The 14,011-nt window shown below is 38.6% G+C and overlaps 1 protein-coding gene across 6 annotated transcripts in view; it reads right to left on the reverse strand.

The window, feature by feature from the left end:
• Window positions 1–401: 401 nt before the first annotated feature.
• The window catches only part of LINS1 (lines homolog 1), a 33,134-nt gene continuing 19,524 nt past the window's right edge, over window positions 402–14,011 (reverse strand). For all 6 annotated transcript variants that reach the window (XM_075557917.1, XM_075557915.1, XM_075557911.1 and 3 more), the window contains 4 exons: window positions 10,065–10,206; window positions 8,185–8,775; window positions 4,961–5,132; window positions 402–1,748 (listed from right to left, as the gene is read on the reverse strand). In XM_075557917.1, the coding sequence (XP_075414032.1) occupies window positions 863–1,748; window positions 4,961–5,132; window positions 8,185–8,775; window positions 10,065–10,206 (1,791 nt within the window). In that variant the 3' untranslated portion in view covers window positions 402–862. The remainder of the gene's footprint in view (window positions 1,749–4,960; window positions 5,133–8,184; window positions 8,776–10,064; window positions 10,207–14,011) is intronic.

Raw genomic sequence — 14,011 nt, forward strand, 5'->3', positions numbered from 1 at the left:
CTCACAAACACGATATACTTACTCATTTCACAGCTATATAGTACTCCACTATATATGTACATTTTTATTTAACCCACGTGTTTAATATTCCTAAAAATGGTATTTTTTCATCAAGAAATCTGTGAGAAACTTCCCAAAGTATTTATCTCCATCAACAGTGTGCTACCAAATCCTCTGACCTATTTCTATTTAGTTAACATTGCCATTTCATTATTTTATACAGCAATTATATATTTGATTACACTGGTCACTTCATTTCTCTGTATGTACTAAGCTGTTTTGATTACCACAGTCTTGAAATATATTTGAAAGTTTTCCAGGTTGTTTTTTAATTCTCTACAAAAGGATCATTTAAGAAAAATACTTTCAAGGTGGAATTTCAGTTTGCTTTAATGACAGATTACCAGCATATAACTGCTGTTCATACTACTACACAATCCAATAAATACACTGAAACTTGATTTTCCTGCCTCCCCTTTAAAAGATAACAATGATCACACTATGACATCACATTTAAAAATCTTCAGTAGAAACAGACATTCTAGATTTTGTGTAAGCTTAAACAACCATAATTTTTAAGTTGCAAACACCTGTAGCAAGTGACCTAATATTGATGTGTCTTTTTGCAGGAAAAACTAACAAAGTAAAGAACACGTTGAGCTATTTTTCCAAGAAAACATTATCTTTATTTAGATACAACTCACACATGGTGGTGGTGATTGTTATTAGATGCCATCAAGAGTCAGCTCTGACCCACAGTGACCCTATGCACCACAGAACGAAACTCTGCATCGCCCTGCTCCATCTTCATAATTACACATTAAGAGAAAATATTTACATTTGGAAGTAAAATGCTACTGTTTTATAAAGGCTTTAAAGTCTTATACATTTTCTCAATATGTTTTAGCAACTTTAAAAGTGCTGTTGGATTATATGGGAAAAGATTTTTCTTCTGCAAACGGTAAATACCACCATGCAGCTCTTCAAAGCACTTAACTGTTCTGTAAAATATCCCTGCTTCAGAGACAACACTATTTAGGGACACTTCACAATCAACAGAGAAGGAACAATTAGATTCTTTTGCAACCAAAGACCTTGACCAAGGTTCTAGAGTCAGCTCTTTATTACTGCTATTTGTTCCAGTTGTCCCCTGTATCTCCATTGCTTCTTTGTGTAAAGACATCTGCTTGCTGTTTGCCAAACTACGATCTGTAGATTCCACCTCAGAATCATCAGAACTGTCATAATCTACCAAGCTTTGGGAAGCACAGGACGACAGCCTCGCGGTACAAAGCCTGGAATGAGTGTCCTGGGACATCATGGCCCGGTCATCACATTGCCTCTTCGAAGGTTCAGAAGAAGCATCAGAAGCTGAGTAGAGCCAAGCTTGAGCATCTATCTGACTTTTAAGAGTATTCCAGTAATGTGACTTGGTTGGGTTGGTGCTTGTTTCTTGGAGAGGTGAAGGAATACAGCCACTACTGACTTCATTTTTTGATTCATCAAAGCACTTGCAAATGGTAAAAAATGTATGCCAGTCTCTTTGGAGTAATTTTAAATACTGAACAAAATATTCAAGAAAACAAGTCTCTGATGAAATCAGAAAATCCAGAAGAAATGTAGAATCAAATCCTACATTTTTTAAAAAGAACAAGAAAATACAGTGAGGATTATAGCCATATTCATGTGTGTGACGATTCCACATTTCTTTTTCTTGGGCTGTGCATCCAAAAGTTTCACAATAGTCTCTGAAAATAAATAAGATCTCAGATTAATTACTTTTAGTAGGGAACAGCTTTAACACACAACTCACACATAACGCAATACTTTTTAATCTACTCTTTTAAAAGTAAAAAATTCAAAACCAACTCTTTACCCTACTACAAACTAAAAAAATAATTGGATTCAATAAAGCAAACAATGTACACTTAGTTTTTTCCTTATCTATCAAATGCCTGATGTCATCTCTTATAGCAAAATCAAAATCTTTTATTCTTGCTGCTTTTAGCCACCTCACCTCCTGACTTGCAGCTGGTATCCAATGAACACGAGAACAAACTGTTGCCCAGTTTTGTGCATTCCTATGACTGGTTGTGAACTGAGCTGTTTTGTGAGGAACAGGGCTTCCACTGGCCTTTCTTGGTCAGTTAACGGTAGGCTAGAAGTTCGTGATTAGGAAACAAACGCAGATCTCCTATATGAAAGGTAAGACTCTACCAATGCCTCTCACCTCCCATTCTTATAAGTAACTAATTCCATGTGGTATAGCAGGCCTAGAAGCTAGCCTACTCCTTCGCTGCCATGCTTTCCTCAACAGAAGGCAGGTGACCTAGACCGACCAGTCAAAGCACTTGGTTGGCTCTGACAAGAATCTGTGACTCAAGATAAGGCAATCAGATCATAACAGCAACTTTTGCTGAAGCTACTAAAAATTGTGATTGTAAGGCTGGCTGATATAGAAAAACCCCAGAGCTGTCAGTAAACACGCCTAAGAAGAAATTCTAAGCTGTGAAAGAGAAATGATGATGTGATTCTGAACTCCTCTATTATTCTTGACTTTCTGGAATTCTCATTCATAAGCCAATAAGTATTTTTCCCCTAAACTAGTTTGGGTTGGTTCCTTATCATCTATAACAACAACAACAACAATTCCTAACTCCATTAAAATATTACTTATGACATAAAATAAGTTTCTCTGCATGTACTGATGCTAAAACCATTAGAAATTCACACAGCAAGACTGCATTTAATTCATAAACTTCCTCTATCCTGAGAATTAAGAAGCAAGAAGCCAATTTTGACTATAGCCAAGATATATTCTGGGAGTCCTCATATAACAGTGGTTAAGTGTCAGTTGCTAACCAGAAGGTTGGTGGCTTAAACTCACAAGATGCTCCATGGAAGAAAGATGTGGTAATCTAATTTCAAAAGATTCATAGCCTTAGAAATTCTATGGAAAAGTTCTAGTCTTTGCTATAAGTTGACTGCAGTAGATAAGATATAAAAAGCATATAATGTGCATTTGCAGACTGATTTGGGTTTCGACCACTTTTGAATCAAATTTAAATTACATGCAGCAATTCTGTGTTCTTGATTAGAATCTTTTGAAAATTGGCCACAAACTCTTACTAGTGGCAGAAAGCTACCAGTACCAACAATGCCAAAATACATGTAAATAATGAGAGAAAACTACGACACTGACAATCAGCAACAAGAAATCTCGCTAAGAAACAAAGCATTGTACTGCTTTAATAAAGGAGAAGCAGAAATAGTATAAATGGTCACGTTATTAATAGATACTTGTAACAAGAATATATAACTCCAAACCATCTGTTTTAATAAAGGAGAGGCAGGGTTGGCCTAAGAAGTCATATACCAATAATATAACTTTCTAACTAATTTCAGATACTGGCCTCAAGAAGGTATCAGCTCAGAGTGCGTGATGGGGACCCAATGGCCTTCTGCAGACAGCTGGACATCCTTGCAGAAGGGTAGTGGGGAGGAGATGAGTCACTCAGGGTTCAGTGTAGCAACAATGAAACTCAAAACCTTCCTCTAGTTCCTGAACGCTTCCTCCCCTCCCAATTATCATGACCCCAATTCTACCTTGCGGACCTGGTTAGACCAGAGGATGTACAGCGGTGCAGTAGGGTTCTGGAAACACAGGGAATCTAGGACGGACGAACCCCTCAACACCAGCGGTGGGAGTGGGGACACTGGGAGGGAAGAGGGTGTAGAAAGGGAGAACCGATCTTGGAGATCTATGTGTAACCTCCTCTCTGGGAGATGGGCAATGGGAAGGTGGATGAGGGGAGACACCGGGCAGTGTAAGATAAGATAAAATAATTATTTATAAACTATTAAGGGAGCAGGGGGAAGGGGTGAGCGGGGGTGGGGGGGGTGGGAAGGAAACCGAGCTGATTCCAGGAACCCAAGTGGAAGGCGAATTTTGAGAATGACGAGGGCAACGAATGTATAAGGGTGCTTTGCTCAATTGATGGATTGTGGTAAGAGTTGTATGAGCCCCAATAAAAAGATTTATTAATTTAAAAAAAAGAAAATGTTTTGAAATGAGGGCAACAAATGTGCAAATGTGCTTGACACAATGGATGGATGTATGGATTGTGATAAGAGCTGTACGAGCCCCCAATAAAATGATTTTTAAAAAGAAAAAAAAGGTATCGGCTCAAATTCAACTATAATATTAAAGTAAAAATTCAGTACATCTCCTTTAATTTTTATAAGCTCATAATCATCTTTAATGGCAAAGTAATTATTAAAATTCATAGCTCAATACAGATCAGTAGGTGTTAAAACTACAAAGTGTTTTTAAACATCAACTAAGTAAAGATCTTGATCACAGAGGCAAAAAGGGAGCAGCAACTGAACTAAAAGCTGTTTTCTCATCCCAGTCCAGTTCTAGAACTGCAAATTTGCCCAGCCAGCCATCATGGGAGCGAAAATGTAATCTTGTTTTCATATAGACCAATTCAAGAAACCAAGCTCACTGCCATCAAGCCAATTTTGAGTCATTAGCAACCCTACAAGACAAAGAATACTCCCTGGTGTGTTTCTGAGAGTATAAATCTTTATAGCAACAAAAAGTCAAATCTTTCTCCCGAGAAGTGGCAGGAGGATTTGAACTCAATGCATAGCCCATTCTACTTTAAATATTAATGTAGGGAAGGTATAAATAAGAATTTGCATTAAAGATGACACATATCTCAGTGATAATTATTTATTTGGCATCTATGTCAAGGAACCCTTGTGCCGTAGTTACACACTCAGATGTGTTTTATTTCTTTTCTCAAGCAATAAAGAGGTACTTATGAGAAAACTAGAATCATTTTTAGGGACACCTCCCCCAAAGGTAAATAATATGCACAGCTCAATTATTAGAAAATATTTTCTGCTTTCCCAGCATGTAGGTAGTATAACAATTATTTAAAACTATACTAACCTGGTCAGCTTTAGGTAGAGGCCCAGAGTTCCCTTGGCAGCTTCTAGCATGTCATCATCCTGTTCTATAAACACCCTAGACAGCCACTCACATGGACTATGTAATCGCAGAGAAGGCTGAAGATGACGCGTTAAGAAGGTCAGTAACTCAGACATGAATCTCTGTAAATCACCTTAAAATAACATAAATCTCAAAGCATAAGTAACAGTGCATGAATGCTGGAATAACACCTTATACATATAAATGTATCATGAATATAAAGCAGTCGCCCTTATACAACACAGGTTCATATATACATGGAGCTTTTAAAAAGTGTCATGAATACCAATTATCTCTGTGTTAGCAGTTTCTCTCGCCAGTAAACTGCATGGTCGTAAAAAGCGATCCCTTATATTTTTCATCATGTTTAGTGAAATACTGTGAACCTTGAACAGCACCACGGCACCCACAGGAAGTACCATTAGTGATGCTGGAAGTACTCCCAAGAAGAAAAGCCCTAACATTGCAAGACAAAGTTGAATTCCTTGACATCTCTAATGCACAGTATTGTAGATTGACATATGCAGTCATATTTGCCTGTCATTTCAAGGAACAGGAATCTAGCATTACAAAAAGGGGGAGATTCATGATTTTGTCACTGCTGAAAACCCTGCAATGTTTACAAGATGTTTTATCTTATATCGAAACTGTAGCTTTTATTCGGGTATACTATATAATGTATGTAACATACAAAATAAGTTGCAATTGATGTTTATGTTATTGGTAAGGTTTCTGTCCAACAGTAGGCTATTAGCACAAGTTTTAGAGGGAGTAAAAATGATATACATATATGGATTTTCGACTATGCGGGGGACTGGTGCCCGATTCCCACATTATTCAAAGGCCAGCTGGACCAAAAATACACGACCACAGTGCGCACTATCAAATAACACTGTGCATCACAGATTTGTTTTGGAAGTAAGAAGCTGAGGCTCAGAGAAGAGACATGCCTAAGCGCATACGGTTAAAATATCTCGACCAAATTCCTATTTGACAAAGATGCCCAAACCAAATCGAACAGACAGCCATGGATTCTTTGCTGACTCCCTGTGACTCTAAAGGACAGAGCAGAACTGCCATGGAGTGCTTCCCAGGCTGCAAGTCTTTCTCAGAGCAGACTAGCACATTTTCTTCCACTGAATGGCTGGTGGATTTGAACCGATGTTTTTGTTAGCATTCGAGGGCTTAACCACTAGAGAAGGGCTACTTGACATAAGTGTCAAATAAGTAATTATCACTGAGAATGAAAAGGTCACCTTTAATGCGAATTCTTATAGCCTAAAAAGACTCAAATAATAGAATAGTAACAGAAATTACCTAAAGTATCTATTACTAGAGGCAACAATGCTCCAACAAAAGTTTTGTACAGGGCGCCAACTACAATGATCGATGTATTAATTCTGCTCCTCACGCCACCCCCACCCACTCCCCAGGAGGACAACAGTATCGTGGGTGAAGGGGACAGTGGGAGCTAAGATATGAAAAAAGTAACATAATTTATCAGGGGTCCATGAATGTCAGAAGGTGAAGGAGGGTAGAAAAAAGGAGGAACTGATACCAAGTGCTGAAACAGAAAGAAAATTATTTTGAAAATGATGGCAACGTCTATACAAATGTGCTTGATAAAACTGATGTATGGATTGTCCCCAATAAAATGATTAAAATTAAAATAAACAAAAACAAAGTAGTTTTGTAAAATACTACTTACAAAATAATTACAAACAGTACAATTGTAAGATATGGATGCAAAAAATAGTCTCGACGAGTTTTAAGTGCAGTTTAAAACTGAGTTATATAAAACATGCCACCTAGTGTTTTAAATTACAACTGCACAAATTTTATTGAATGTGTAGTTTTTGTTTATTTTTTTAATTTGGGGGCTCTTACAGCTCTTATAACAATCCATCCATTGTGTCAAGCACATCTGTACATATGTTGCCATCATCCCTTGCAAAACATTTTCTTTCTACTTGAGCCCTTGGTATCAGCTCATCCTCCCTCCCCTTCCTCATAAACCTTTAATAATTAAAAAATTATCATTTTTCTTCATGTCTTACACTGACCACTGTCTCTCTATATCCACTTTCCTGTTGTCTGTCCCCCTGGGAGGGGATTATATGTAGGTCATTGTGATCGGTTCCACTCCCCCCACCCTTTTCCCTAGCCAAAGCAATTTAAGAAATAAAATACTTAAAATTAAAACAAATTTTTAATTTTCAAGCTGCTTGTTTGTGACTGCTGGCTGTTTGCTGTCCTCAAGTGAAATGGGTACGTGTTTTCTGACATAAAATAAATGGCACACTTAAGTAGTTTGCTTTGGGCATGAGTCAACATCCAGGATATTATGTATGCAATAATTTCTTAACCAATTTAACTGTTACACATTCGTTTCAATTTAATTTCTAAATACCAATAATTGGCATTATATTCATTTTTGAAGGATAATAAATTCTAAAACAAAACCAAACTCATTGCTGTCAAGTAGATTCTGATTCACAACAACGTTATAGGACAGGAACCATGCTCCACATGGTTTCCAAAGCTATGAATCTTTATGGAAGCAGACTGTCAGATCTTTCTCCCAAGGAAAAGCTAGCTGGTGGATTCTGGGTTCAAACTGCTGACCTTTAGGTTATAGCAGTCAAGCATTTTAATTACTGCGTCTCTAGTGCTCCTACAATAATATTACAATCAATACAAACTTATATTAACTTATGTCACATATTTTGAGGTGCCAGACATCAGTTTGTTTTGTAACCTAAGCTAGTCTTTAGAAGCCCTAGCGGCACAGTAGTTAACAAGCTGGGCTGCTGACTGCAAGTCTGTCGTTGACAACCACCACCCGCTCGCTGTACAGGAGAAAGACGAGGCTTTCTACTCCCATAAAGACTTTCAATCTCGGAGACTCGCAGGGGCAGCTCTACTCTGTCCTACAGGGTCACTATGACTTGACTTAATGGCAGTACGTTTGGTCTGGTTTTGAAGCTGTTTATTACGTTGCACAAATTCAGCTTAGCACATAGAAACTGTGCTTCTTAAGGTGCGTTCAGGTCTTTCTCTTTTTTGAAGTTAATAAAAATAACTAGCTTAAACAAAGTAGACTATAAACTGGTTCCTGAGATTCAAAGATTATGATTTTACTTATCTAATTACAAATTGCATAAAAAAGGATTTCAGATAATTACCTTGTATTTCACTTAGTGAAGAATAACTTTGACACTTGAGTTCCAAGGATTTAAGTAAAAGTAAAGACGCTGCTCTAAGGATCACATGATCTGGACTAGGGTTACTTTCATATCCTGGCTGAATGTTGTCGCCTCCAAAGCAGGAAGATTTTTCAAGAACAGACAGTGTTCTCAGCCACCCTGTTTTCACAGCATCCAAAACTGCATTTGCTAGCGCCAACATGTCCATATCTAACCGTTGATCTCGTGGCTCTAGCACAGGAACACATCCACGAAAGAGGTCTTCACCCACTTTATGGAGAAGGCACTTTTTCATAAATATGATCAACTTCCTTCTGACAAACGCTGGGGTGGGCCAGGTCAGAGCAGCCAGCGCGCAAGAAGGGTTCACAAAGAAAATCCTCTGGCAAGTGAAATGTAACTTCAGGTAGATTCGGGAGGATATAAGAAGTTCAAGCAACTCCAGGAAACACATCAAGCTGTTTATTATTTTAGAACTCTCTTGGCACTTTTCAAAACACGAAGAAAATATAGAATAATAAAACATTGCAAAAGTAGTATCAAAAGGAGCCAGGAACTGCTTTAGGATTTCTGAAATGATAAAAATAGGTATAAACACAGGGAAAACAAAGACTTCTAAGACATGCTTTTACAATGAAATCTTTAGAAAGATGAAAAAAATAAATATGAAAAAGTTGTACTATCTTTAATAGGAACAGGTTATTAGCTAAAAATCACTATTATTGTCAATTACATAATTATAGACACCAGACTATGTGAATAACAGTAATGAAAAAGCTTTAAAATTTCTCTTCAGATTATTTTCTTTTAAAAGGTATGAAGGGTTCCCCAAAATAAAAAGATGATTTTTCAAAGCTAAGTATTTAGCTTTTTTTTGACAAAACAACCTCAACACTTTCAGAACACTCTCCATTATACTTAATACATTTGTCAAATCTGCATTTCCATTCTTGGAAACATTTTTCACACTCATCTGTTTGGATGGCTGACAGCACCTCCCTCATTATTTTCTTTCCCTCTTCTACCTCGTCAAATAGCTGTCCTTTCATGTCCCTCTTCATTCACGGAAACAACGAAGTCACATGGTGCAAAGGCAGGTGATTCAGGCGTGTGAGGCAAGCTGCTTTTTACCAAACACTAGTGCACTGAGATGGCTGCGTGAGCAGGTGCACTGTTGTGGCGACACAGGCCCTGCCGGCCACAAAGCAGGCCTCTTTTGTCGTCATTATGCAATCTTTCAGAACCTCTAAATAGCAAGATGGATAGACAGTCTGACCTGGTGGGCCGAACTCCAAAGGCAATGCTAGTCAACATTTTAATCCTTTTGGGAAGCTGACAGAAGTCCAGAATGAGCTTTGTCATCAATCGACCTTTCACTTTTTGATGTGAGAAATCACTCGCAAACACTAGAGTTTTCCCCATAGTGCTGTTCTTGTAAGCCACGTTCAACATCACAACCGTTTCCGTGGCATTTTTCTCAAGCAGGAAACAAAATGTGAAGAGTTGCACACTGTTCTCTTAAATCAGCCATCCCCAAACCAAAGTTCCAGTGAAAGTGCTTTTATGAAAAAGTTCACTGTGACCCCACTCGTTACATTAATTCAGAGTGAGTTGCTTCATGCCGGCCTAGTGGGAAAAATGCATAGTACAAAACATTCGCCCAGTGGAGCCATTTTCTGATTTTTGGGGGTGCACACCCTCGTATGTATCCTTAATAAAAGAATTATGGGGAAGTCTTTAGTTTTCACGTAGTAACACAGGTCAGATGTTTAAAATAAGTTCTGAATAGTACTATATCTATAGTGCTGCTTGGGAGCAAGATAATGGCAATCATTTATAAAACAACAAATAATATTTACCTGTTTTTTGTATACATGTATCTTTCACGATTTCTTTTATTACGATTATAAGAGTCTGGAGGCAGTACACTACCTTATCACTCTCAATGTATTCAGAAAGGGTTTTTTGGCAAAAAGTAATCCAGGAGCTGCTTAATGTCATCTGTGTGTGAAAATAAAAAATAAAGGTCGTAGTTAGGATACAATCTTTTCTTTTCAATTACAAACAGCTTGTATACATAGCACTACTCTATACGACATGACATATCAATTTATTAAAAATGCTATTTTGTTTAAAAAAGAAGCAAAATATTCTAATACTCTATAAATATATTCAATAAGCCATAGAAATGTAAAGTCATGGCTTCCAGTGAGATGGTAGACTAGGCAGGCTGACTAGTCAGACCCTCTACAACAAAGAAACAAGAAGAAAGGATTGAGAGGTGGACTGAACAGGACTAGGCGATGCTGCACAAAAAACCCCCAGTAATTGAGGAGGAAGACAGGATTGTCACCTGGCCTGCCAGAGTGCAGCCATTTTGAGCTTTTGTAAGCAGCGGCCTGATCAGGCCAGTGGCCTGCCTAGGACAGCACAAGAGACCAAAATGATGGCTGATGAACAGGCTAGCAAGGTGCATTCTTCCCCTTGCTCCTCCCTCCCCCCCCCACCCCCCCGCTCCCAGTGAACAGTGTGGCCAGACACTGGCCGACCTCTCTCCCCATCACTGCTCCAGCTGAAGGTCGGGGCAGGTTCTTCTGCATCTGGCACTGGGTGCATGCCACTACTGCATTACAAGGCAAGTGCTAGCCTTCTTTACTGGCCAATAGGACAAGCACCTTACCTGGGCTGCAGGAACTCTCTCTCATACCAGGCAATCTGCCTCTAGCTGTCCCATGGGCTGACAGAACACCTTCAGAGGCGAGTCTACTCCAGGTGCCCTCTCGGCAGACAGGCACTTCTGGGATCAGGAATCGTGACCCCAGCTGCTCGACTCAGGGCACGTTTTTGGCTAGTAGAAACGTTGTCCAAACCAGGTACTCCACAGCCCAGTGGCTTCCACCTGATCTGCACAGGGTGCTATGTTCCCGTTACCAATCTGACCAGGAAGAGGACTACGTAGGTGCCCTGCTTCCCTGTTTGGACTCCTGGGTCCTTTCCCTTCCCTGTATTTTTCCTTGGTTTCCTTTTCCTCCCCCTTGTTTTATTTCCTTTATTATAATTTTTTAATTTCCACTCCTTTTCATCATTATTATTTTACCTTGTTTTCACTTCCTTTTGTTTTATTATTCCCTTACTTATTTAGTTAGTATTTTCTTTTGTTGTGGTTTTTCCTCCCAACCACCTGGAGGCAGCAACTGTTCACATTTATCAAAGACCACTACACTTTACGCACAGAGCAAGGCACATCAACCACTCCTGCGCTACCTGATCAATAGATGGCAGTCAACCAAGGGCAAGCCACCTTCAACTGCTCTACAGGAACGGAAGCAGATGACTGCACCGACCTTCCCTTCCTCTATGTCATAGCCACTAGAAAACAGGTGGTGAGCTCCTAAGCCCTGGAAGCCGGGCAGGAGCAGAATCGCATACTCGCTTTACTTGTTAGGATCTATCAAAACAAAATCAAGACAACGCCTACCTAGATAAATAAACTTAGGTAGAAAATTTGAAAAACTCCTAACAAAAGAAGAAAATGAACATGTCAGTAAAAAACTTTACACAATAAAAGTCCAAGCTCAGATAGCTTCACTGGTAAACTCTCCCAAATATCCAGTGAAGAACTGACACCACTTACTCTACTGAAATTATTGCTGAAGAAAGAGGATGATTACTCGTGAATTCATGTTATCAAAGGAACATAACCCTGATACGAAGCTGGGTAAAAATATCAGAGGAAAATAAAATCATAAACCGTTATCCTGCATGCACATAAATGGAATAATTTTCAATAAATCCCATGTAACTTTGACTACTGTGAGACCAATAGACAATGTATTAACTTAGATGACGGGGAACGTGTAATAACGGGGAGGTCAGCAAAAACAAAGACAGCAAAGGAAGACACTGATAGAGGTATAAGAGTTAAAGGCAATAGAAGTAAATACAATTATATGCACAATCCTATCAAAAGAATCCATCAACACATCAAAACAATAAGAAAACATATCACGACCACTCAGGCCTGCAACTTTGGATCAATATTAGAAAAATAATCCATGACAGAAATGAAACAAAGGAAAAAATCATGATCATATCAATCAATATAGAAAAGATACCCGACAAAAATCTAATACCCATTTCTGATGTATGTGCTCAACAAAATAAGAACAAAAGGGAAATCTGTCAATATAATTATGGGCATATATAGGAACCCAACAGCCAACGTTAATCTCAATGGAGACTGAAAGTATTCCCCTGTGAACAGCAACTAGATAATGGTGCCATTTATCACTACTGCTCTTTATTATACCAGAAGTCTTCGCCAGAGCTGTAAGGCACGAAAGGAAATAAAAGACACCCAAACGGAAAAACCCAAACCAACTGCCTTGAGGTGATAGAGACTCACACTGATCCTGTAGGACAGGGTAGAACTGCCCCTAGGGTATCAGAGACTGCAGCTCTTTACAGAAGCAGAAAGATGCATCTGTCAGTCCAACACGTAGCCACTATGCCATGATTTCTATTTGCAAAGAAACTATACACAGAAATTACAAAGATTCAGCAAGAGCAGGACTGGAACTAACTGAAAAATTTGGCAAAACAGCAGAGTATGACAGCAATATAGAACAATCAGACAACTTTTTTACACTAACAAAGAGAACACTAAAAAGGAAATGACAAAACAGTAGTTTATAGTAGCCACCCAAAAGATTAAAGACTTAGGGATAAATCTACCCAGAGATACAGAGAAAAATTATAAAATACTATTAGAAGTCCAACATAAATGGAAAAATTGATCATGGTCATGAACAGGAAGACTTAACATTGGGAAAATGTTAGTACCACTCAGAACTATCTACAACCATAGTGCAATTCTGATCAAGATTCCAACACCATTCTTCAGAGCAGTGGTTCTCAACCTGTGGGTCATGACCCCTTTGGGGGTTTGAACGACCCTTTCACAGGGGTTGCCTGATTCGTAACAGTAGCAAAATTACAGTGATGAAGTAGCAACGAAAATAATTTCATGTTTGGGGTCACCACCACATGAGAAACTGTATTAAAGGGTTGCAGCATTAGGAAGGTTGAGAACCACTGCCTTAGAGAGATGTAAAAACTAGTCACCATATTTATATGGAAAGGAAAATGACTGGGATAAAGCTAAGTAGTACTAAAAAAGTACACGTCAAAGGTTAGCTGTCCATAGAGTAACTTCTGAGTTCTCAATTGTATTCCATTGGTATGTCATTGTACCAATACCATGTGACTTTGACTACTACGACCATGCTGTAGCTTGTGAGACCAATAGACAATGTATTAACTTAGATGAAGGGGAACGTACAATAAAGGAGAGGTCAGCAAAAAAATAAAGACAGCAAAGGAAGACACTGATGGAGGTATAAGAGTTAAAGGCAACAGAAGTAAATACAATTATATGCACAATCCTATCATAAGAATAAAAATACAGAAGCAGTCGTCAAAAGATCAAACAAGGCATTGCATTAGCTAAATCTGCAGCAGCAGGTCTCTTTAACGCATTGAAAAACAAGGATGTTGTCTGAGGATTAAGCAGTGTCCGACCCAAGCCATGGTATTTTCAATCGCCTCATATACATGTGAAAGTTGCACATTAAATAAGGAAGACTGAAGAAGAAATGCATTTCAATTTTGGCGGCGGCGAAGAATATACTCGTGTATAAGCTGAGTGTTTCAGCACATTTTAAATGCAGTTTTTGTGGTAAAATTAGGTGCCTCTGCTGGTATTTGGGTCGGCTTATATTCGAGTAGATATGGTACCAAAGATTGC

Source organism: Tenrec ecaudatus, chromosome 9 (genome assembly GCF_050624435.1).
Source record: "Tenrec ecaudatus isolate mTenEca1 chromosome 9, mTenEca1.hap1, whole genome shotgun sequence".
In the NCBI taxonomy this organism is placed as follows: Eukaryota; Metazoa; Chordata; class Mammalia; order Afrosoricida; family Tenrecidae; genus Tenrec; species Tenrec ecaudatus.